Source organism: Engystomops pustulosus, chromosome 1, assembly GCF_040894005.1.
Source record: "Engystomops pustulosus chromosome 1, aEngPut4.maternal, whole genome shotgun sequence".
In the NCBI taxonomy this organism is placed as follows: domain Eukaryota; kingdom Metazoa; phylum Chordata; class Amphibia; order Anura; family Leptodactylidae; genus Engystomops; species Engystomops pustulosus.
Window position 1 is genome coordinate 140684720 of NC_092411.1, and position 25674 is coordinate 140710393.

At 41.5% G+C, this 25674-nt stretch overlaps 1 protein-coding gene across 4 annotated transcripts in view; it reads right to left on the reverse strand.

Moving 5' to 3' along the window:
• Window positions 1-293: 293 nt before the first annotated feature.
• Window positions 294-25674, reverse strand: part of SUSD1 (sushi domain containing 1) — an 84260-nt gene continuing 58879 nt past the window's right edge. For 2 of the 4 annotated variants that reach the window (XM_072154758.1, XM_072154755.1), the window contains 4 exons: window positions 15245-15284; window positions 5276-5369; window positions 4261-4297; window positions 295-1088 (listed from right to left, as the gene is read on the reverse strand). In XM_072154758.1, the coding sequence (XP_072010859.1) occupies window positions 4282-4297; window positions 5276-5369; window positions 15245-15284 (150 nt within the window). In that variant the 3' untranslated portion in view covers window positions 295-1088; window positions 4261-4281. Of the gene's footprint in view, window positions 1089-4260; window positions 4298-5275; window positions 5370-15244; window positions 15285-25674 lie in introns of all 4 variants that reach the window. The other 2 variants (XM_072154759.1, XM_072154756.1) reach the window with 2 other exon arrangements.

The window sequence follows — 25674 nt, forward strand, 5'->3', positions numbered from 1 at the left end:
ATTGATGTTTTTTTCTGGATTATTTCTGTTATATTTGTATAAGCGTGCCTTGAAAATGTTAAAATACGGTCAAACTATTCGACATCAATGGAAATCCATCAACATCAATGGAGTAGTATTTTAACCAAAAGAAGAACTACAAACTCAAGACTGTAACATTTTACAGATATACAGTACCTTCTGCTAGGTCTACACATATCCAAACAAAAAGATGCCACAAATCCCAAAGACATTACAAATGGATTTAATTCTAAAAACAAACAAAAATTATTTAAACAAAACTTTTATTAAAATTATTGTTTGAAATAAATAAAATATAGTTACAGCACTGCATTATCTATACAAATATAACTCTGAAATATATGTTATCACTCTGGAAAAGAAGACCATTCCAACAAGAATAAACATCGATTCAATTTGTTGAAGTGCAGCTTGCATCTGAATGAGAAAATGGCACTATCTCCATCTGCAGATTAACACGTTCAGCCCATGGAAACAAACCTGTATACTGGTCCGATATCATGCATTGAACACATTTCATAGGACAAGAGTCCTTGCATCATACAGAAATATATGCCAAAATGCAACAGTAGTGCAGTAACAGTTAATATAGGACCGGCAGGGCAGTTCGGACAGTAGGCACCATGCATCATATTTCTGTATGGTATAAGGACACCCATCATGGACAGTGTGTTCATCTCTTGGGATCAGACCAACATATGAGCCTATTTTCATGGGCTAAACACCTTCATCTTCAGTTGCCCTCTATAAATGGATTTTTAAGATGAATAGGATTTGTTAGTGAGCAGCTATTGCCAAAAAATCTTTCTGGTCTCTAGTCCTAGACTTTGTTGTACCATAATGAAGGTGCCATAATGGAGATTTCAGACACTTATTAGCAATTGAAATTTCAGTAATACTGATACAGGTAAAGCAATATTCTTAATGCAAATAACCTAAAGTAAATGTGAAGACAGTTGGCAAAATGTCCATGGTTTATTTTATTGCACTGAATTGCATTCTGCTGGATTAAAAAGAACTTCAGATTGTCTCATAAGGATGATTCTGGGACGGCTTTTCAGTTAACCCTAAAAGACAAAAGAAAATATGGGAATGACTGCTTTGCCACCAGAAGGCCTGGCTATCTTTTACAATAGTGTTTTTACCTGGACCTTTCTTTGTTATTGTATGTGTAAATGTATATCTAATTCCCTGCTGATTTCTACAGACTTACTACTACTTAACCATTTGTTCACACCTGGTAGTTGTAACTAATTTGTCTTGGATGTATAAATTGCAGACTAGTGGTCTTACTAGACCTTGGCATTACAGTGCATTCTACTTAGTGTAAGTCTTACGTGCTCAAACAGAATGTAAGAACCACAAGTGAACAGGAAGGGAACAAAAGGACTTTTCCAAGTACTAGTCCAACTAAATATGATAATCACTAATCCTATGCTTGCTTTCAAAATGTTATTTGAAAAACAAATTCACAACATTACCTCTATCCTCCATTGCCGACTTAGTCTAAATCTTGTAATCATTGCAATTTACAACCCTCTTAAAATGCTTCTTGTGCCAATAACAAGCATTATGACCCTCTGCTTCTCTTTTCCACTGGTGATATCTCTCCACAATGTATCAAAACCTCCTTCAAAACCTTCAAATGTAAATTGAAAACCCCTCTGTTTTAATAAATGCACTGCTCCCTCACAATCGGGTTCATTTACTAAGGGTCTGCAGAGCACATTTTCATCAGAATTCCCAGCGATTTCCAAGTTGAACCGCATTTAACAGGGGATTTTGGCGCACACGATCGGATTTTGGCGCATCAGCGTCGGCTTTCACGCAAATTGGGGGGAGAGATTTAACACACAAGACACAAGACACACACTTACATACACCGGGAAGAAGAAAGTGAACTCTGGCGGACTTAGGCGGGGAAGCAACGGATGCAGGAAATTGGGCGCACGAGCTACGCGAATCGCGCTGGACTTCATCTTCGTCGGACCGTGGGGATTGTGACGGGACCGGGTAAGTAAATTTGCCCCATTGTGTGTCCATCTTCCCTCCCATAGATTGTGAACCATCAAGGTCAGGGTCCTCCTTCCACTTGCTCCAGATCTCTGCATTTTTTATATTAGGAAGTACAATTGTTCTTGTCTCAATGTAATGTGTGTGAATCCCTTCTCGATTGTACAGCACTATGAAATTTAAGGTGCCCTATAACCAAATAAATCATAATGAACACAAATAGTAAATTACTGTGCAATAAAGTAAAACATTCACATATGTGGTTTGAGGTAATAGTTATAGTAAATGCCAATATTTGTTTTACTTAGTTACACTTTCAGACTTACATCTGTTTAAGAAAGATGTATCAATAATGGCTTATTCTACAACAGTTTTTTTATAGGCTCACCTTCTGTATAGTTTACTTTTCAGGAAATTTATAGATGATGGGTTTGGGTCCCATTTGTCAGCAGTGAGAGCAGTTAAGTAGGAAAATGTACATCCAGGGGTGCGTTGTACAAGCCAATCTGTACCTACATTTTCGTACGGGGTTAAGTTAAGATTATTTGTACTGTGTTGTTGTATTGATTCAAGCATGAATGGCCACAGAGCTTCTTCTACTGTTGCTTATATCTTACACGTTCGATAAACGACATGTGGTCAACTTGTGTTCTTCAAACCTTTACTAATACTTTTGTAGAGTACAAAAGTCCATACAGGTCATCACTTTAGTGATATTTTCCAGAGGAGGATTCACTGCGGAAAAAATGCTGCACGAGGAGATAGGTTGGACGTTACTATTATAATAGAAGACAAGGAGAAGAAATTTGGGGAAACTACTGTTGCATGTGACTTTGTGGAAATGAAAGAAAGTTGTTCTTGTTGTATGGCTGCACAGCAGGATGCAGAACGGAAGGAGGACCAAGCAGTAGCCATTTTGACCTTTAGGATGTAATGGTTTTTAGTAATCTATAAAATATTTGTATTTTCATTAATGTGGGATCAGATGTATTTTTCAGGTTGGCTATTTCCTAATAATTAAAAATTATTAACTTTTTTTGTAGGGGTGGAAGGAAAAACATCAATTCTGTCATTGATTTTTTACTTTCTTTCTATTGGTCAGTACGATTACGTTAATACCATATTTCCACATTGTTTCTTACACTTATCAAATTTAGCAGAATAAAACATAGTGGCCCACATTTATCAAAAACAGTGCAAGTGTGTGACAGATTCATGAATTGTGGTGCACATTCTTCATGAATATGGTGCCCCCTGCACAGCTCTGGAAGTGTGCACCATTTTTTTTTTAAATGCACTTTGTTTATGCTGTAGACACAATTGTGATGCACGTCGGACAGAATTGTGGCACATGTTCCGACAAACCAATAACACTTTAGTTACAGCTGACGGCCCATGTTTCATGATGCCGATGCTCCGATGACGAGCTGAACTGGCAACAGCTCGGCGATGGATATATGTGTCACTGAGTGTTAACTAATCAAGCTGAGAATCAAGAATCTCATAGATTAAACATTGATCTATGAGAGCATATACATTGTTTATTGTCCCAAATTTTTCTGACAGGTTCTCCTTATGGATTTTTTTGTATTCTGTAGGATTTTAGTGATGCCTTTTTGAGTCCATTCTTTATTTTAATAAACCCCTCCACAAGACGATCCATGTGTACTCCTTACTATGTACCTGGTATGCAGTGTTGGAGTAAAAAAGTCAAACCATTGTTCAGCAATCCAGAGCTATTAGTCTGAATTTGTTCTCAGAATGGTACTAGTCATCAGGAAAGAATGCAAGGATTCATGCCAATCATACACTTTATCACAGTCCTTCGTTCAACATTAATATTTTATGAGCATGCAAGAGCAAGCAAATAAAGTTTATGCTTTAACCATATACTACTTCTACTTTTAGCACACATAAGTAGACTTATTTTTATATGATTAATGTAGCTCAGCTTAAACTAAAAATAAACAGACCCACTTCATATTACTTCTTTTTAAAGGGGTTGTCTGGGAGAAAAAAAGGGTCTATGTTTTTCTCAAAAAACATTACTACTCTTGTTAAAGAGCTGTCCTAGGTATGGCAGGTAAGCTCATTTCACTTGAATATCAGACCAGTCATGGCTAAGTATGGTGCATTTTTTTGGATAACAAATGCAGACACTTTTCTCTTACCTCTGACAACCCATTTAATATTGAAAGTGCAAGAGAGAATAAAAGAGCAACTTACTGTTCATCTACAATGCCCCTATTAGCTATTGCTGCACCTGCAAAAAGCAGAATATGATTACATTTCAGTGAATTTGGTTAAATGCTTATTATGAGTCAGATGTTATAAGTCATTACATAGCAAAAACATGGTCAGCTGAAACAATAGAAATAGCCCTGTGAGCTAGAGTACGTAATGATTAAGATCATATACTTTATTAAACTATTATATTATGCCATGATGTGAAATCTTCACAACCTAATAATGCAAAGAAAGTACAAAATGCTTCCCATACGTAAACCACAGAAGCACATTAATACTTTGAATCATCACATGATAGGAATTCCATGAAGTTCACATGTCTAGGATGCCGTTCCCCTTCATTTAGATTTAAAGACATTCTTTTCCAATTATACTTGAAAGAAATTTCGAGATTAGCAGGAAAAAGAGTATCAATCTGGAAAATACATAGTGGGCTTTTGATCTATGCCAGCAGACATAAAACATTTAGCAATGTAAGATTTTTTTCCTTCAAATCAGTCAAGAACACCATGTAAAAAGTATGCAGTTAGCTCCTTAGCACCTCTTAGAAGTAACTGTAGGAAGCAGTTCTGTAGAACATTAGCCAGGTCATTTGGAGCTTTGTGGCAGAAATAAAGCTATATAAAAAAATAGGAAATTTATAAAGGACATTTTTAGTAACCAGGTCACTATTAACCATCTCTAGTTTGCACGTCTCTAAAATTTCCATCTTTTGCTACCACTAACCCATTTCTGCTGCCCTTCATACTCATCTTCCTCTAACTGACTGACGCTTAAGAGAGGCACCTGGGACAAAAAATAAAGTGATCATAGTGACCTTAGGGCTTTTCCTAGTCCATTTGCTGGTCACATTCGTGGTATTTACTATTATGAAATGTTCTTATCTATATCTAGATAAATATTATAGTACACATAAAACAACAATGCCTTGAAGGAAAATCAGTTTTCTTTGAAAACAGGCGGGGTCAATGTTTATTAGGTCCAAGGTACTTACCGTGCCAGTGAGTAAGACATAAATACTATGAAGCATGCAAAAGCAATTGACCCTAGTAAAACAACTGTCATGTAGTGATGACTGTCTGACAGCTCTGAAAGACAAGGAAAATACCCATTTTTATTATAACATTGGAAATTATTGTCACATATATATATATATATATATATATATATATATATATGATTTGTATTATTTGCAGAAATAAAAATATTAAATTTCTTATGTCTCCATTCTTACATTGGTGCATGGCTCAATTTGGTTAAGGTTTCTAATTTCTTATGAGTAAAGGTAGGGAGGGAAGTATATATATATATATATATTGTGAGAAAGTGAGAGGTGTTGTGTGGGAAAACCGCTATCTGTCTTACAGGCAGATGAAATACATGTGGGTAAAGCCCTGGGTTTGTCTGCAGTAACCCAAGGGTTAATGCAGACATGATAAGCAGGAATAGTCTGTTTTGTCTGTGTTGGCCTAGCTAACACAGACACATTGGTAATGTCCGTACTGGGCCTGCTTATTATGGAGTAGGGGTAGGCTGGTAGTGGGACTCCTACTCCACCCGGGCTTCGGTCCTGGGCTTTTGTATAGCCCACAGGTGCAGGTCACAGGCCTCGTTAGGGTCTGATTTAGTCTGCAGGCAGAAGCAGTAGGAGAGGCCCTACCTGGAGAGGTGAAAGGGAGATTGCATTCTGACAGCAAAGGTAACTGAGAGCCTCCTGTCTTGCTGCTGGCCAAGAGCGTGTGCCAGGCAGCCTGGTACCTGGATAGCTAGGGTCCTCCAAATGTATTAGACAGCGCCTAGCCGGGCAGGAATTACTTTTATAATGTTTTTGCATGTGCCTAAGCCAAGGCTGAATTTGTGTTCTGTTTTGCAAGTGTGAATAAACACTTACGTTGGACTTTTAAACCTGCGTGTGTCACTGCTTCCTGCACTGCTACCAGTCAACTACCAGAGCAATTCCCCACATATGGTGGATTGGAGCGGGCAAAGTGCAGTGAAGTATACACTAGTGCATGTCCTGGAAGTTGACAGCACTGAAGCTGCAAGCCACAGCCATGGAGGAGTTAATCAAGCAGCTTGTCCAGTCCAACGTGCAGCAGCAAGAGACAAACAGATTGCTGCTCCAGCAGATAACAGCCCTGACCGCTGCTCAGCAAAGGACTGTCCCAGAAATGACGGTGAAGGACGCCAGGAAAGAGGTCCGCAAAGCTATGACCAAGATGACCGCCGAGGATGATGTGGAGGCCTATCTGACAGGCTTTGAGAGGGTGGCCACCCGAGAGAGGTTGCCACAGCAACACTGGGCAGAGGTGTTGGCCCCCTTCCTCGTCGCTGATCCCCAGCAGGCATACTACGACCTGAGCGAGGAGGATGCCCGGGACTACTCCAGGGTAAAGGCAGAGATCTTGGCCCGACTAGGAGTGGATCAGCATCTACGCGCTCAAAGAGTGAATAGCTGGAGATACCAGGAGGCGCTACCACCGAGGGGGCAGATGCACCAACTTGTTCACTAGGTCCGCAAGTGGCTTCAGCCGGAGACATCAACCCCAGCCCAGATGGTCGAGAAGGTTGTTTTGGACCGTTTCCTGAGGGCCTTGCCGGGTGAGATCCAACAATGGGTGGGACACGGGGACCCGTCTGATGCCGATGCGCTGGTGGGGTTGGTGGAGAGGTTTTGTGCCACCCAGGCCCTAACAAAGAAAGCCCCTTATACCAAGACAGGCCTTAAGGCACGGAAGGTCTTGTCACCCACAAATTCCCGGGGCAGGACAACGCCTAATGTCCGGGAAGTACCCCAGGGGAGGAGGAGGGGGGAGGCTCCCACCTGTTGGACCTGCCATGAGCCAGGTCATATTGCAGCCCATTGCCCCAATTACTCAGAGCCCATGGACTGCAGTTCCGCCAGAAGGGTTTCTCTCTATGCTGCCCCTGTCTACACAGCTACTAGCCCCGACTCTGCTGATGAGCGCCACCTGTGCCGGGTGACTGTGGCAGGGCATCCAGCGTTGGCCCTGCTGGACTCAGGCAGTCGGGTGACCTTGATTAATGGGTCACTCACAGACCCCAAGGCGGTCACAGGGCGCACAGTTGGAGTCCTGTGCATCCATGGGGACGTAAAGGACTACCCCACCACAGTTATTAACTTCCAGACATCTTGTGGAGAGACGCTACATGAGGCAGCGGTTGTCATGAACTTGCCCCATGATCTTATTTTGGGACGGGACTTCCCCATGTTCTGGAGTCTATGGCGGGGAAACCAAGAGTTGGGGGGTTGTTCTCCTGTGTTGTCTGGTCAGATCTCTGAACCCGAGCCTGATGACCCAGATTCTGGAGTTCCTGCCGTAGGGGTGACCGCCACAGAAGATGGAAGTGTAATGTTTCCCCTAGATGTTATGGCAGGCGAAACTGAGGAGGTAGTGACAGGACCGCAGTTGTCGGATTTGGAGGTATCCCGTGACAACTTTGGTACTGCACAACTCCAGGACCCCACTCTGGTCCGCGCCAGAGAAAATGTGGTAGAGATTAATGGTGTACCTCAGCACCCAGGTGCGGATAAGTTGTTCCCTCGAGTGGTGGTAAATCAGGAGTTATTGTATCGCATTGATAAGGTCCACGGTGAAACCCGGGAGCAGTTAATGGTGCCTCAGCCATATCGTCAGATGGTGTTAGACCTTGCACATAAGCATGTGATGGGAGGGCACCTAGGTACCACAAAAACTCTGGAACGCATCTTGCAGCGTTTTTATTGGCCCGGAGTGTACGATAGGGTAAAAAGGTATTGTGAAACTTGCCCTGATTGTCAATTGCATGCTCCCATGGTACACTTCCGAAGTCCGTTGGTACCTCTGCCCATTATTGAGGTACCCTTTGAAAGGGTCGCCATGGATTTGGTCGGTCCTTTAGTTAAATCTGCTCGGGGGCATCAGCATATCCTGGTAGTCATGGACTATGCTACCCGATATCCTGAGGCCATCCCACTGCGGCACACCTCGGCGAAACTAATTGCTAAAGAGTTGTTTGCCATGTTCTGCCGGGTGGGACTTCCCAAGGAGATCCTCACAGATCAGGGGACTCCTTTTATGTCAAAAGTCACCAAGGAGCTATGTAGGCTCTTTAACATTAAACAGTTACGCACCTCTGTGTACCATCCTCAGACGGATGGATTGGTAGAACGGTTCAACAAAACTTTAAAGAGTATGCTAAAAAAGGTGGTAAACAAGGATGGGAAGGACTGGGATGTACTATTGCCATATTTAATGTTCGCCATCCGAGAGGTCCCACAAGCTTCTACTGGGTTCTCACCGTTTGAGTTAGTGTATGGCAGACATCCCAGGGGTCTCCTGGACATAGCCAAGGAGACATGGGAACAAGAGCCCACCCCCCACAAAAGTGTAATAGACCATATCGCAGATATGCAGGACAGGGTGGCGGCCATCATGCCCATAGTGAAGGAGCATATGGAGGAGGCACAAAGGACTCAAAGCCGGGTTTATAACAGGTCAGCAAAAGTTAGGAGCTTTAGTCCCGGTGATCGTGTGTTGGTGCTAGTCCCCACTGTCAAAAGTAAGTTTCTCGCTAAATGGCAAGGACCGTATGAGGTTATAGAGAAAATAGGAGAGGTGAACTACAGGATACGTCAGCCCGGACGGAGAAAACCCGAGCAGACTTATCATGTAAATCTGTTGAAGGCCTGGAAAGACAGAGAGAGTCTGCATACAGAGATGGTTCTGGCTAGTCCACCTCCTGCGCTACCCTCACAGGCTGCAGATAAGCCTGTGCCGGAGGCAGAAGTGCGAATAGCCGATACCCTTACCAAAGAGCAACAGCGAGAGGCTCGAGAGTTTGTAGTAAGGAATACAGATGTGTTCTCAGAGTTGCCAGGCTACACATCTGTAATTAAACATGACATTGTCACTGAGCCAGGGGTAAAGGTAAGATTAAGGCCGTACCGAGTCCCTGAAGCTCGTAGACAGGCCATATCAGAGGAAGTTCAGAAGATGCTGAAGCTAGGGGTAATTGAGGAGTCCAAAAGTGAGTGGGCCAGTCCAATTGTTCTAATTCCCAAACCGGATGGGACGTTGCGATTTTGCAACGATTTTAGAAAATTGAATGAGGTGTCTAAGTTTGATGCCTATCCCATGCCCCGGGTGGACGAGCTTATTGAGAGACTAGGGGGTGCTCGGTACTTCACCACCCTGGATCTAACTAAAGGATATTGGCAGGTACCCCTGACAGATAGGGCTAAAGAAAAGACAGCCTTTATCACCCCTGAGGGCCTTTTTCACTATGTTGTGTTACCGTTTGGGCTTCATGGGGCCCCCGCTACCTTCCAGCGGTTAATGGACATAGTGTTAAAGCCACATAGGAGATACGCCTCCGCCTATCTGGATGACATTATCATCTACAGCCAAGACTGGGCGAGTCACTTGGCCAAGGTACAGGCCGTAGTGAACTCTCTAAGGGCAGCGGGCCTGACTGCAAACCCCAAGAAGTGTGCGCTAGGAATGGAGGAGACACACTATTTGGGGTATGTGATCGGTCGAGGTATAATTAAACCTCAGATCAACAAGATTGATGCTATACAGGGTTGGCCTCAACCAGTGAGCACAAAGCAAGTCAGGGCGTTCCTGGGCATTGTAGGGTACTACAGACGATTTATACCAAACTTTGCCACCATGTCCGCTCCCCTGACAGACCTGCTGAAGGGTAAAAGGCCTGTCATGGTGCGGTGGAATGAACAAGCAGAAGGTGCTTTTCAGGCCTTGAAGTCCGCGTTGTGTGGATCTCCCATCCTCATTACGCCAAACTTCAAGAAAGAGTTTATTGTACAGACGGATGCGTCAGATGTAGGGCTGGGAGCTGTCCTGTCTCAGGAGGTGAATGGAGAAGAACACCCCATTACCTACCTGAGCAGGAAGCTCACGCCAGCAGAGAAAAATTACAGTATCGTAGAGAAGGAATGTCTGGCGATAAAGTGGGCATTAGAGTCCCTACGGTACTACTTGCTGGGACGACAGTTCCGTCTCATAACTGACCACTCTCCTCTCACGTGGATGAGTAGAACTAAGGAGAAGAATGCCAGGGTCACTAGGTGGCTCTTGTCCCTCCAAAATTTCAGTTTCATGGTGGAGCACAGAGCCGGGAAGCTACAGGGCAATGCGGATGCCTTGTCCCGAACGCATTGCTTAATGTCAGGAGTTCACCCCGGTGGGTCTGAACTGAGGGGTAGGGTATGTGAGAAAGTGAGAGGTGTTGTGTGGGAAAACCGCTATCTGTCTTACAGGCAGATAAAATACATGTGGTAAAAGCCCTGGGTTTTTCTGCAGTAACCCAAGGGTTAATGCAGACATGATAAGCAGGAATAGTCTGTTTTGTCTGTGTTGGCCTAGCTAACACAGACACATTGGTAATGTCCGTACTGGGCCTGCTTATTATGGAGTAGGGGTAGGCTGGTAGTGGGACTCCTACTCCACCCGGGCTTCGGTCCTGGGCTTTTGTATAGCCCACAGGTGCAGGTCACAGGCCTCGTTAGGGTCTGATTTAGTCTGCAGGCAGAAGCAGTAGGAGAGGCCCTACCTGGAGAGCTGAAAGGGAGATTGCATTCTGACAGCAAAGGTAACTGAGAGCCTCCTGTCTTGCTGCTGGCCAAGAGCGTGTGCCAGGCAGCCTGGTACCTGGATAGCTAGGGTCCTCCAAATGTATTAGACAGCGCCTAGCCGGGCAGGAATTACTTTTATAATGTTTTTGCATGTGCCTAAGCCAAGGCTGAATTTGTGTTCTGTTTTGCAAGTGTGAATAAACACTTACGTTGGACTTTTAAACCTGCGTGTGTCACTGCTTCCTGCACTGCTACCAGTCAACTACCAGAGCAATTCCCCACATAATATATATATATATATATATAGTATCTGGTGCTGGTTATATCTTATGTCAGTAAGCCCTTTATGGGCCCACTAGAGTTCCTGGGCCTAGATGTACCAGCCAGCACTCTTTCCACCCCCTCAAGGGGGTATATATATACTTGATATATATATATAGGCATAACTTGAGGGGGTGGAAAGAGTTCTGGTACATCTAGGCCCATGAACTCTAGTGGGCCCATAAAGGGCTTACTGAAATAAGATATAACCAGTACCATAGATAGGCAGGGGTCTGGTTATGATTTTGTACTGAGGTCAAGCAGCTTTTAATTCCACCGTTGTCTGTTAACCAGAATAGAAAAATTAAAGAATTAGAGAATAAAGAGGAGGCCCAGAGACTGAGCCCAATCCATAGTGTCTGGGCGCTGCCGAAAGCACTTGGTTGTGTATTACATGCTGGAACAGATCACCTACAGTACAGGCGGTCCCCTACTTAAGAACACTCGACTTACATACGACCCCTAGTTACAAACGGACCTCTGGATATTGGTAATTTATTGTACTTTAGTCCTAGGCTACAATAAACAGCTATAACAGTCACCAAATGTGTCTGCAATGAAGCTTTAGTGTTAATATTGATTCCTATGACAACCCAACATTTTTAAAATAAAATTGTCACAGAGACCAAAAAAGTTCTGGCTAGGGGTACAATGATAAAATATACAGTTCAGACTTACATACAAATTCAACTTAAGAACAAACCTACAGACCCTATCTTGTATGTAACCCGGGGACTGCCTGTACTGCCGTCTACTGCAATATATTAGTTTTTCAGTATTTGTTAGGAGCTATCAGATCCCCAAGGGTTAAAGTACTTTAGGGAGTCTATAAATACAGTAAAAACAAAAATGAAATTCTCCCCTCTTTTCCCAGAACTGATATAAAAATAGACATAAATCATACAGTACCCAAATGGTAGAAATGAAAGTGCCAGATTTTCCCACAAAACATTACAACTTACACAGCTCCATACACCAAAGTATAAAAATACGGTATTATTGACATTATTTATAATTAGACAGGCTCTTTGGGAAAGTTTTATGTCTGTCTTTGGTGCACCCCTGCCCATCAGATTCATTAAAGTGGCTTTGGCCCTTGAATAAATGTTCTGATACTCTACATGCTGTCAAGGGTTTTTTTTTTTCAAAAAGTTGCAAAAAATTAGCAAAATTTGTAAAAGGATCCAGCACATACTGTATGCTAGCAGGGGACTGGAGTAACTATGCAATTTTTTAAATTCACAAGTGATGAATGTGGCTTGGGATGGAGTTGCCCTAGCAGTAGTTCTGTGTTTACGTCAGAATAGTGAAGTGGCGGAATGAGACTTTTTTGTGACTTTTTTACTCCAAAAATGCAGTAAAACTGATTTTAATATACACATAATATTTACGAGCTTCCTGCCTTTGACTTTATGTTCCTCATTAACTTATGGATTAAAAGTATATTTTTCTTTTTCAGCTTTGTTTGAGCTCTTTTCAACAATATTTAGTGGTATGCTAAACAGCAGCCTCATGAGCATAGATAGCAATAGACTATTATGTCCACAATATGGTAAACAGTGCTACATCTAAGTAGCAATGTTCCCTCATCTTATTCAGTGTATTACAATAATAATGGCTAATTATGTAGTATGGTTTGTTCTGTATCTGAAGAAAATGGCAAATCATTTATGGATCTTGGCACTAATGTCGTTGCCTTATTCTACCACGAGAAGCACATCGGCGGATGCTAGGAAAAGTAGAATTAATGGCGCAATAAAACTATTAATGGAAATTGGTGTATAACTAAATGATCTGGGGACTTGATGTATGATTTGCTATATACTTACTGGCCCTATATATCCTATTTGACAATGAATTGATGCTTCTGAACACTCATCTGAGATTTCTAGAAACTCAAGAGAATGAACTGCCATTATACACTTAACATTGGAAACACTTGGGGGTACAGCTGTAATTATAGATCTGTTGTCAGTATTACCACTTCATTGGATGAATAATACATGTTGGTTGTCTAGAGTATTAATCCGTGGAGGACAATCTCTGTTTACCCTTTCAATTATTAACAAGGGTAAACATAATTTTTCATCGCTTGCTATGCAAATAAAGATATCTATAGAAGTATTTTCCTATGCAAATACATCAGCTCCAAAAATAAGTCTTGCCTCTCTCTCCCCCATGCTGGGAAGTGAGGTGATGTCATAGAAAGGCGAAAATTCATGTGTCCGTGTGATAAATACCTCCCTCTTGCATGTTGGAGAGGGAGGTGACATCTTTCAGGAGTCGGGAATAATTAACGCTCCTGGTTGCTTTCTATAACTCTTTTTTTTTCAACGATCTTGATGTGTCAAGCTTGAAAAAGATTGGCATCGGGGAGAAGAGGGAGAAGAGAGTGTGTAGTAAACTCTTTTCTAAAACAACAAATCAACAGAAAAAAAAAGGGATACATCTGGCCCCATATATAACAGATACAAGAAGATTACCAGTCACTGGGGGAGATTTGTTATGGCTGCTCCAACAGTTTTCTGGTGGAGAAACCACATGAATCTCCCTGTCCCTGGCAGTTCCTGGCATTCACCGACCTGCATGCCACTATGGGCATGTTGGGACAGAGATGAGGCGGAGTGTGTGGTTGAGGGCAGGTGGTTGGGGCGTTAAAGAGCATAGCAAAAAACTCTCCAAGTTCTGATCTGGCCAAATGGCTGGAACTGGCTGAGTTTGTGGCCACATTCACTAAAAGGTCTGAGCTTGAGGGATGGTGGAGAACTACCATTCTTAATAAAATCCATCCACTTTGTCTGGTTTTATGAGTAAGTATCCCTTGTTTATCATACTTGATTTTTAAGGTAAATTTCCTTTAAAATTGCATATGGCAATCTAAGGTTTTGGTTTCAACAATTTTTATTCATGGAATACAGAAAAATAACATTAAAGGCACAATGGACAAGGATTTTCACCAGAAACTAAAATGCAGTGGAACACATGATCATATTAGGCACAATACGCCTATTTATCCCATGTAGGGGTCAATAGTGGTATTAATAGCTTATAACATGACTTTTCTGCAACATAAAGCTCAGTGAGGTGCACCAGAGAAAATCCAGTCAGTGGTTTCCTTTTGACTTCAAAAGCAGGGTGTCGTGTTGACCACTTCGGATTGTTTTGTAACAGCTAGGTTTGTAAGCAAGATAATAAAATAAGCTTTCAGAATCAGCTTATAGTTTGAAAATATGTTATTCTCATAGTGGTGGCTCAACAGTTTTCACTGTTGGCTTGTGCCAAATCAGCATTTGCATACAGTTTGTATGTTATCAATGTGTTAGGTGGGGTGTCAGGAAGCAAAACATATTTTTCAAAAATAGTCAAAATGAGAATAATTTTTTCAGTATACTATTTGAAACAAAAAAATCTGTGTCCTTTTTTTCCCTCTTCTCTCCCCCCTCCAATCATCAATTAATCTGTGTGCACTTCTAAGTCTTTAAATAGCAGATAGAAGTGGAGCCCAAAGTTTAACTCTATATAGACCTGGATATAATTTTACTTGATAATCCAGCTCTGTTAGAATATAAATCAAGTGACGGTCTTTATTTGCACTTGCATTTGTTCTTGTTTTAATATAATTTATGTAAACCCCTCATTAATTGTACAGCACCATGGAATTAATGGTGCTCTATAAATCGATAATAATAATAAGGAGATAATTCACTAGAAACTATAAACATGTTTAATACAGTAACCTGATAAAAAGAAAAAATATTCTGGTAAATAAAGTAAGATAACAAAATGAATAATACGACGGCAAAGCTCAAACTGGCTTAATAGTCTGTCAAACCACATTTGTCTATTTGAGACATTCCCTTTTTGAAACCTCAGTTAATCCACCATAATTTCTAGATTGGCAGCCTTTAACGTTTTTGAAGGCTATGAACATATGATTTGCATTTTGTGCAAACTTGCCAATATTCAATTTGTTCAGTTATTTTTTTTTTAAATATTTACATGATCTCACATATATAAAAATTTAAGTTTTCTCAATATTCCTACCTTCAACTTGAGCCATAACCGTACATGTCTGGGTTTTCATCTAAAAGAGGAAAACAAATGTGAATTTAGTAGCTCTGAAATAAAAGAAATTGAGGGATAAAGAAATTCAGTGAGTTACATACCAAAGATGAAATTATAGAATTGTTTACTCTCAAACAATGGGTATTTTCAGGTAAATATCAGTTTATTTGTTATTTTAGGCATTACAGTAATTTAAACTTCAACCAACAAGAAATCATTGCATATACATCACTCAGGAGCTGACACCACATCATACAAAGTGGATATTAGCTGTTCATGACAGTAACTTCTGGGATTAGAGATCCCTGAACTTTTATCTATTAGATGCTGCTGTTAAAAAGGACCATGACATGCAATGTGATAGTGAGGCGTTTGGGTTCAAAATGAAAATCTCCTTTGCCATTTATTGAGAGTAATTTAATATAATATTTTAATTATTTTAAAAACTTCAAATGACAAGCATTGGGTGACCCTACGTACAATCGTATTCTGTGATACAATGTTAAAAATGTCTTAAAAAGCAAATTAGCTTATGACACAGCCATGCACATATCCAGTAAAAAGGGGACACAACAAAACATGCAGCTGTCTGACAGATGAACAATCTGCATGAACGAACTGTATGAGAAAAAAAAGTTGTATTTCCGAAACTCCTATAACAATAACCCAATAATTCCTACTACTGACTTCCAAAAAAAGCTCCATAGACAGAAAAACTGCCATGGTTCTCAGAATAAAAAGGCTCTGAGCCGAAGTATAGCATATGAAATAGAGGCCATAGGTAGTATAGATCCCAGGGATATTTTTGCTAAACCATGTGCTGCTATGGAATTCCTATTATTATAAGATAAATATAGATATAGATAAAACTAGATATAAAGATAAAGTAGCTAAAGATAAAGGCTTTTTGTATGTATGTTGAAAAATTAGGCTTTCCATGTCTTCATGAAAATTAAAAATATTGAGAACTGAATGCAGAAATGTATGTTCTGATTAACAAGCAAGCGTATGAAATAGTTCACAGTAAATGTAAAAGTATGATCTAAAAGTTTTCTATGTCAAGCCGTATAAACCCCATTAAGAAGGTAATACAACCCAACTTTATATTCTTTTTGCCTCCTTGGAGTCCCCGATGATCACCTTTATTTGGGGCTGAGGTAGATTGAAACTCCAGTTAGCCAAGTTGCAAAGACCTAAGTCTCTTTATCTTTATCTGACCAGGCAGTTGTGATTTTTTAGGTCATGGTTGTCTGCCGACACCCCGAAGTACCCAAAAACACATCTGGCCTCTCACATTGTGGTTACTAATTTGTGGCATGTTTTAACCGCACCTTTTTGGTCTAGGTATGTAACTGATTTGTACTATTACTGTGTTTTCTTTTTCTTTCTCATTTTCTTTTGCTAATATAAAAATGATTTAAAAGTGTTACATCGTATAGCCATTCTTTATGCTTTGCTTTTGCATATATACCATCTGTCATATATTGATGGTGTATAACTTACTATTTCTGATGTGGTATATGCATATACTTTTATTGTCAATTGTTTTCCAGAAACCTATGTGCTGCTCCTTTTTAGCTGATTATCCACTAGGAGACAAGATGATAATTTATAAAAGCAGAATTTGTTTGTAGTCCGTAACCTATGTCTTCAAAGATTGTAAATGGTGGGAAATTTTGAATTAATATTGTTTGAAATATTGCATTAAATTAAATTTGGGTAATAAAAAATGGTTGAAAAGTATGTAGAAAAAAGTTACACCATACAGCTAATCATCAATGCCAATGATGGCAATACCCCTTTGAAATATGAATGACTTTTAAATAGTCATTTGTTCCTAATAATTTAAGCAAATCTTCCATTGTTTGCAATATACCGTACATGACAACTTTTTTAAGGTAAATGAAATGAAAATGAACATGGAAATGTTTTCATTTGGAAATTTTAAACCTACTTCTTCTCTCAGTGCCACAATGCCTCATGTGTCTATATGTACCTCCAGCCCTGCATGAACTGCTTTACTTGTATGGGTCAGTATGGATATTATATGGATGCATACATAATTGTTGCTATATGTAGCATATATGGATGTGCATAGGGAAGAAAGCAAACAGTCTAATCCCACTTAGTCGTTCAATGTGGTAGCATTTTTAAAATCATGTAGGTTATTTTTCTATAGTGGTTATTTTGTCATTATTGCATTGATAAATCTTCATACATTTTGGAGTGTTGTTTCTACATCACTCACACAAGATTCCTCTAACTGTAATGTGTCTATCGTTTCAGAGTGAGAGGATCACATACTGCATTCACATGTTTGCTGCGGTTCCCTTCACAGTTCAGCTCAGCAGGAAACTGATGAAGAATTTTGCTTCGGAGACTCAATGCAATAAAGAATAAGAATAAATATATCCAACAAATAGCACAGTGGTCACCATGGCCTGAAGAGAAGTGCTTTTATTTGTGTGGTTTCCATAAATATAGAAATTGTCACCTCAGACACAGCCAAATATCTTACGTTCTGTCTTACAGCTCTGACTAGCTCTGAAACTATGTAGCTTCCTTCTGCAGAGGTCTGTGCATTGATTATTTATCAATACAGCCAAGTAGGAGGGGGGTTAATGGATAGGCAACATGGGATCTATTCAGAAAAAGTAGTGACCTGCTTCTTGCATCTTTGCTCAAGCCAATAACTAGCTACAACCACATGTCACATAATAGCAGAATCTGCAGGAGAGAGACTTGGTTGGCCAGCGTTAATATGAATATGGCAGGTATGTTTTTTTTTTTTTTTTATTACTTCTTGAAATTTTTCTTTATTTAATTTTCCAATACAAAAAGGTTAAAGACAAAGCATACATAGAACCATTGTTCGACAATAACGCAACATACAATTACATTAAGAGAAAACCAGAAAAGACTTAACCCTTCTAACCCATTTACAAAGAGAAATCCCCGCTCTGCTACCACTGGTACTGCATCTTCTATATTCAATCTCCTGTCTACAGTCCCACTTTTCAAATATAATGATATCCACTATTGATCTTCACCTATTATGAAGGATCTGAATGTTTCAGATTTCCTAAAATCCAACCAAACCTGCCATGTTTCATTGAATCTATCCCTTGTCCCTTTTACTAATGATGTCAACTCCTCCATACATCTAATATCGTCCACTTTTTGAAGCCACAAAGACACTGGTGGCTGTCTAGGTTGTTTCCACATAATTGGGATACAAAGGCGCATAGCCAACAGTAAATATCTTAGCAAAGACTTCCTGTATTCATTTCTTGGTAAGTCACTGCACTGGAGGAGGACAAAGGTTGGTTCAAAAGGGAAATTAATATGAAGTTCTTGTTGGATCATATCACGAATAGTTCCCCAGAATGGTACTATTAAGGGGCAGCACCAGAATATGTGTAGGTATGAGCCTTCTGCTTGCATACACCTCCAGCACACCGAGCTACCCTCTGGGTACATTCTATTAATTTTGGTAGGTACACGGTACCATCTAGAAATTAATTTATAGTTACTTTCTTGGAATCTCGAGTTGAGTAGAGAAATATATGAGAGTTCAAAACTGCGTTCCCATTGTTCCTCTGAAATATTAATTTGTAGATCTTGTTCCCACCTCAAGGTAAAGGGTGGCAATTCGAGATTGTTGTATCTTAGGAGCAAACCGTATATCCTAGAGAGGGGATGTCGCACTCGATCTGCCCCTACACACATTTTTTCAAATTCCGTATGGTTACTTTCAAACTCCCCTAGTCTTTGTAGTGAGTCTAAAAATACCTGAAGGAAAAAACTTTTCCATGGGGATAATGCTGGGACCCCCCATTTTTCTGAAATTTCTAAAGGTTGAATCCAGCCTGTTTCTGTTCTAAAATGTGAAACTTTATTTATCCCTACCCTATTCCATTCCTTAAATACTGGATCAACCATCCCCATAGGGAATCTTAAATTTCCCAGTATAGGGTACATTAAGGACGCTGTGGGAATAAGCTTACCTTTAATCTGAGGGGTGTGGCATACACGCAGTGTTGCCCCAATAGTTGGATGGGTAAGTAACTGTTTTGTATACTTGTATTCCAACCAGGGGGTGTTAGAGAGGGGGACCTGAATAGCCTCTTGTTCTATTGCTATCCATTTTTTGTTCTTATAGTTTTTACACCAATCTACAACCCTCACCATGTGTATAGCTTTGTAGTACATTCTGAGGTCCGGAACTGCCAGTCCACCCCTATTTCTTGGTTTGCATAATATTTCTAACTTTATACGAGGTTTTTTGCCTTCCCATATAAATTTCTGTTCTATAGTTGTTATTAGCTTAAAAAATTTCTCCGGTATACGGATGGGTAGCGCTTGATATAGGTATAGGATCCTTGGCAATACATTCATTTTAAAGATCGCAATACGTCCCAGCCATGTGAACCTTCCCTTATTCCATCTTTCGCAATCCTTTTTAATTGAATTTGCAAGTGTTATATAATTTGTTCTATACAAGTCCTTTAAGTCCCTAGTCATTTTTACTCCCAGATATGTCATTCCCTCCCCTGGCCACCTAAAGGGGAAGGTCTCTTCCAACATTTTAATCTCTTCCGAGCATATTGACACCGCAGTTGCCTCGGACTTAGCATAATTAATTTTAAAATTTGACAGAGAGTAATATTCCTTAAATTGTCTCAGAAGGTTAGGGATGGAAATTCTAGGCTTAGAGACAAAAAACAATAGGTCATCTGCAAATGCAGCCACCTTCACTTCTTCATTTTGAATTGCAATACCTGAGATGTTTTGATCTGCCCTAATATATCTCAGAAAAGGTTCTAGAGTTAACACAAAAATTAAGGGTGAGAGTGGGCATCCCTGCCTTACCCCGTTCTTTATAGGCAGGTCTTTGGAAAGAATCCCATTTACCCTGACTTTTGCTGTGGGGTGAGTATAGAAGGCCAGGATCCACTGCATCATGTTGTGTTTAAGGCCGATTCCCCGCAGTGTCTCAGCCATGTATGTCCAATTCACCCTATCGAAGGCTTTCTCTGCATCCGTTGACAACAGGGCAACTGCCTTTTTTTGTACCCGGGCCAAGTGCATCAGATTGATTGCTTTTGTTGTGTTATCTCTGGCTTCCCTGCCGGGGAGAAAACCTGTTTGATCTAAATGTATAAGTTTACTTGCTATTGGTGTCAATCTTTCTGCCAGTATCTTGGCCAGAGTTTTGGAATCCACATTGAGAAGGGAAATTGGCCTATAGCTGAGACACTGCGTGGGATCCTTACCCGCCTTCGGTAGGACCGTGATATCTGCCCTCAGTGAGTCGTATGGTGGAGCCCCATTTTCCGTCAGGGAGTTGAAGGCCTCTGCCAAGTGGGGCCCCAATTCCCCTTGGAACAGTTTATAATATTTTGTGGAGAACCCATCGGGTCCTGGTGCCTTGCCTGAGGGTGAGTTCCTAATTGCTTCCCTTACCTCTTCCTCCGAGAAAGGTCTTTCTAAGTCTTCTAAGTCTACTTCTGATATTTTTGCCATCCCTGAATCTCTTATATATTTTTGGATCTGAGACTTAAAATCTGAGCTTGAGATGTTATGATTCGTTCTGTCTACTGAATATAGGGAGGCATAATACTCTCTGAAAGTTTCTGCTACTTCCTCCGGCTTAGAGACCTTATTCCCCTGTGCATTTATGACAGCGGGCACATATGTAGATGCCCGTTGATCCCGTAGCGCTCTTGCTAATCCCCAGCCGCATTTGTTACCTTGTTCGTAATAAAAACGTCGACCTTTAAGTAAAGTGTTTTGGGCTTTATACATCAAAAGTGAGCGTAAGTCTTCTCTCGCTTGAATCAGTTCTATTTTAAGATCATTGTCTAGATTCCTTTTATGTTGTGTCTCTAGTCTTTTCATTTGTTCCAAGAGGCCATTCAGGCGCACCTCCCTTTCCTTTTTCCTTCTTGCTCCATGTTTTATTAGAATTCCCCTTGTTACTATTTTATGTGCTTCCCATCTCATATAAGGGTTAGTTATATTTTCTCGATTCGTCAAGAAGTGTTCTAATAAAGCCTCCTTAATTTCTGCTACAATTTGTGCGTCCTCTAGGAGTGACTCATTGAGTCTCCATTGCCATTGTTTCACATTGGGGTTGCCCAGGTTCAAGGTCATATCTATTAGCGCGTGATCTGAAAAAGTTGAAAAAATGTTATCTATGGTTGCCTGTTGGAGCAAGGCTAGGTCATGATGTTTTATAAAAAAACATGTCCAATCTTGAGTATATATTGTGTGGGGTTGAGTAAAATGTATAGTCTTTCTCATTTGGGTGCAATAAGCGCCAAGAGTCAATATATCTATGTCTATGTAGGGTGCGCCTTATCTGTCTTAGGGCAGCGCCCGAATGTTGGGAAACCCCAGATGAGATATCCAGACTGGGATCGAGTGCGACATTAAAATCCCCTCCCAGGACCACAATTCCCTCCTCAAAGTCAGCCAGACGTTCCAAGAAATTAGTCAGGGCTCTGCCCTGTCCACTGTTTGGTAAGTACACAGAAGCGAAAGTGTATATCTGAGAGGCAATGCGACCTTTTACAAATATCATCCTCCCTTCTTCATCTGTGATCATATCCATAAAGACCCAGGGGGTAGTGTTAGATATTAATATACTAGTCCCTTTTGTTTTTGGGTCGGTAGTGTAGCTATGGTATGCATGTGGGTATGCGGTCGTTGACAGGCGATATGGTTTACGGAGAGACAGGTGTGTTTCTTGTAGGAAAACCACCTGTAACTTTTTCCTTCTCAAAAGATTCCACAGGATAGATCTTTTACCTGTGCTGTGCAGGCCCTTCACATTCAATGATCCTATTAACATAGATGCATGTGGGTCTGGGGGGGCCATTTCAGTGTTTTATCCCGATATAGTTGCCCCCAGGGTCAACAAGGCGGGCAGGAAAGAAAGAGAGAAAAGGAAGAAGAGAAGGGAAGACAAAAAGAAAAAAAAAAGAGAGGGGAGGAGATTAAAAGAAGAAGAGACACCACTCTACACAAAACACGTACAAAAAAGACAAGAGTGGCCCACCCACTCAGTTTAATGGGTTTTGTAGGAAACTTCTCGTCCTACTTAATACTGGGGTGTCAAAAAAACAAAATATGGGGCCTGCTCCATATATTCTCAGGGCTTTAGAGAGGAGGGGGCTCCAATCCCCTCACCTCCTCCCATCTTCTATCACCAGACTTTCCATAGAGGTCTCCGTCCCTTATCCCTACAGCCATACCGATATTTACCAAAAAATTTAGGTAAGTAAGTGGGGGTCCTTGTTCCTGAGATCAGTTCCCAGAAGGGCTGAAATTCTGGGGTAGGTAATTATAGGGATAGGGAGAGGGAGAGAGAAAAAAAAAAAAAAAAAAGAACGGAAGGGAAAAGCGGAAAACCAATAAGGCGTAACTAAGCCAATCCTATTTTACCCTGTTAGTTGACAATAGACAATATCTAACTATCTTTAAACATAGTTCCTATCCATCTGAGACCTTCATCTCCAAATTTAGGCAGGTGTATAATCGCGGGCGGGCAGACCAGGGGGTCTATTGGGGCAAAGGGAGGGGGAAAGAGTAGGAGTCCCACCCTTTACTTTATAGTGTAGTTTCATCCCTTAATCCCTCTAACTTCTTACCCCATCTCCTTTCTTTGTGATTCAATTATATGTATCTAGTGTTGGGGTATAATTCTTTTTCCACACTACTATTCCTCTCCCAACAACTTAATTATATAAAGAACATATACCTTAGAGTGTAACAATTAAACATCATTGTAACAATTTTGGAGGCCGGTCAGCCATAACACCAGTGTCTAGGGGTTAACCCAAAAAACTTCCCAAGTTGAAAAATAGCCAGTTTTAGCCTATTGTGCATTTGTGTTTCACATTGTTATTACCCCAATACCCTATCCTCCCTCCCCCCCAGTCCCCCCACAGGAATTCTTTCCCTTTTCTTCCCCCTTCCCCCCCCCTTCTAGAGTGTGGTACTTTATGCATCATTGTGACATTCTTTTCTTTCCTTTTTTTCCCTCTTCCTGCCCTTTTTAGAGGCCGATCAGCCATAACACCAGTGTCAAGAAATTGACCCCAAAAAAAAAAAAACTTCCCAAGATAAGGAATAACCAGGATTTACCTGTTGCACATTTGTGTTTCGCCTTATTATTACCCCATTACCCTATCTTCCCTCTCCCCCTAGTGCCCCCAGAAAATTCTTTTCTCTTTTTCTTCCCCCTCCCCCCCCCCCTTCTTCCCCTTCCAGGGAGCCATGCCTATTGCACCGTTCATTACCTTTAACCCAATAATTCAGTGACAACTCCACATTGGACTATTATTCATAGAAAGATTATTTTAACTATTGTCTATGTCTATTATGTAGCCATTGTTTTAACCTCCTTTCACAAATACATAAGTAGATTATTTTAAATGATATCTGTATATTGTGCAATTATCATTAGCTACTTAAGTTCTAACATTATTCCATTAATAGTCCTAACCCCTCTTTCGTCATACTCTCCCCCCCCCCCCATTTATTCAGACCGAGGTCTAGAGGTCAGGCGTGCCCCAATCGTGGACCATGTGTTTGCTTGGGTTTTTTAGGCTTCTTGGGGCAATGACACTGAGAGGTCAGGAAAATCGTCTGGGCCAAACTGTGCCCCAATATTTCCAAGGGCTGGCTGTATTTGTTCTGTCTCTGCCCTCCTGCTCCTCTCTCTGTGGCTTCCTGGTGGTCGCCTATGCTGTCTTTGAGCAGAGTCCACCCTCTGTTCCATAGGTTGAAGCCAATTTTCTACATGGAATGGGGACACATTAAGGAGAGCAAACAATCCCCTCAGGTCTCTGGGGCGATGTACCACATACGTATCGTTGGTAAGTTTAACCAACAGGTGGAAGGGATGCCCCCATTTATATGATCCACCAGCCTCTTTGATTTTCACCAACACTGGTTGTAGGGTCCATCGCATGTATAATGTCCTTGCTGATACATATCTGATACATATCTGACTTCCTTCAAATGTAATGGATCCACGCGACCAGGCTGCTTGCACAATTCTTTCTCTATCTTTAAAATAGTGCAACCTACATAGTACGTCTCTTGGAAATTCTCTTGAGACCCTTCCGTGTCTATGTACCCGGTGTACCCTATCCATTTCATAGACAGTCTCTGCTGGGTTACCAGTAATCAAGTTAAAGATAGTCCTAATTTTTCCTGTAAGATCCTCCCGCGGCCCATCTTCAGGGATCCCTTTAATCCGGACATTGCTCCTGCGGCCTCTATTCTCATGGTCATCTATTTCAAGGGAAAGGGCCAATATATGTTGCTGGGACTGTGCTAGATTTCTTTCCAAGTCCTCCACTCTACTGGCTATGGAGTTAACAATTTGTTCAGTTTCTGCTGTCTGTGTGGCTAACTGTTCCACCTTTTGCCTCACAGTGTCCAAAGCTTGGTTTTGGGACTGTTCCAGCCTTGTAACCATTGAGTCCAAGTATTCCTTATTGGGGAGAGTTTTTATCATCTCCATTAATATTTGGAGCTCGCTGGGTTGGTTAGCCAGGGTATCACAATAGGGTTCTAACCCCTGTCCTCTGTTCCTTACTGGGGGTTCATTAACTGCAGATGCCCCATACTCAGCCCGTGGGCTTAGTGTCCTGTTCCCCTTTGTACATGATGGACTCCCATTATCTGGAACGTGTTGCGCTCTATTCTCAGGTGTGGTTACCCATGTGGTCTCCCCACTAACCTGAGGGTTCAACCTGGGAAGGTTCCTCCCCTCTTCTCCCATCTGGGTTGTCTGCAGCGTGTGTGGTCTGTTTGCTCCGATTCCCGTCGGGCTGGTCCGCGGCTGGAACAGTTCTCCTCCCAAACCCTCCTCTCCAGGCATCTCTTGTGCCACCGGTGTGCGAGCCTCCGCAACAGGCGTCTGGGCTCTCCCTTTTCCAACATCGACTCTGGAGCCTGGAGTAGATCCACACGCTGCTCTTGCATTGGGAGCCTGGTCTGCGGTATTGAGAAAGAGCCGCTCCATGCGGCCAGCGGGTGGCGGGGTTACACATGCTGACGCCGCGTTCCCCGTGCGGCTAGATGGGGATAGTAGTCTCCCTATATCCAGGGAGCGACGCGGACCGGCCGGACCTGCGGCCCGAGATGACCCACGGCTCCCTCGTCGAGTGGGCATGGTGTCGGGGCAGGATAACTGAGCCTCCTAGTTCAAGCCCTGAGAAGCGGAGCACAGGTGAGCGTGTGTCTCACAGCCCCATACCTTGGCCACACCCCTCTCTTTTATTACTTCTAACACTTATCCATTATCCACATAGGGCACACGTGTCTGATTAGTGGGTGTCTGACTACCAAAACTTAAAGCATCCAGAACAGCAAAAATGGGTAGGAATATG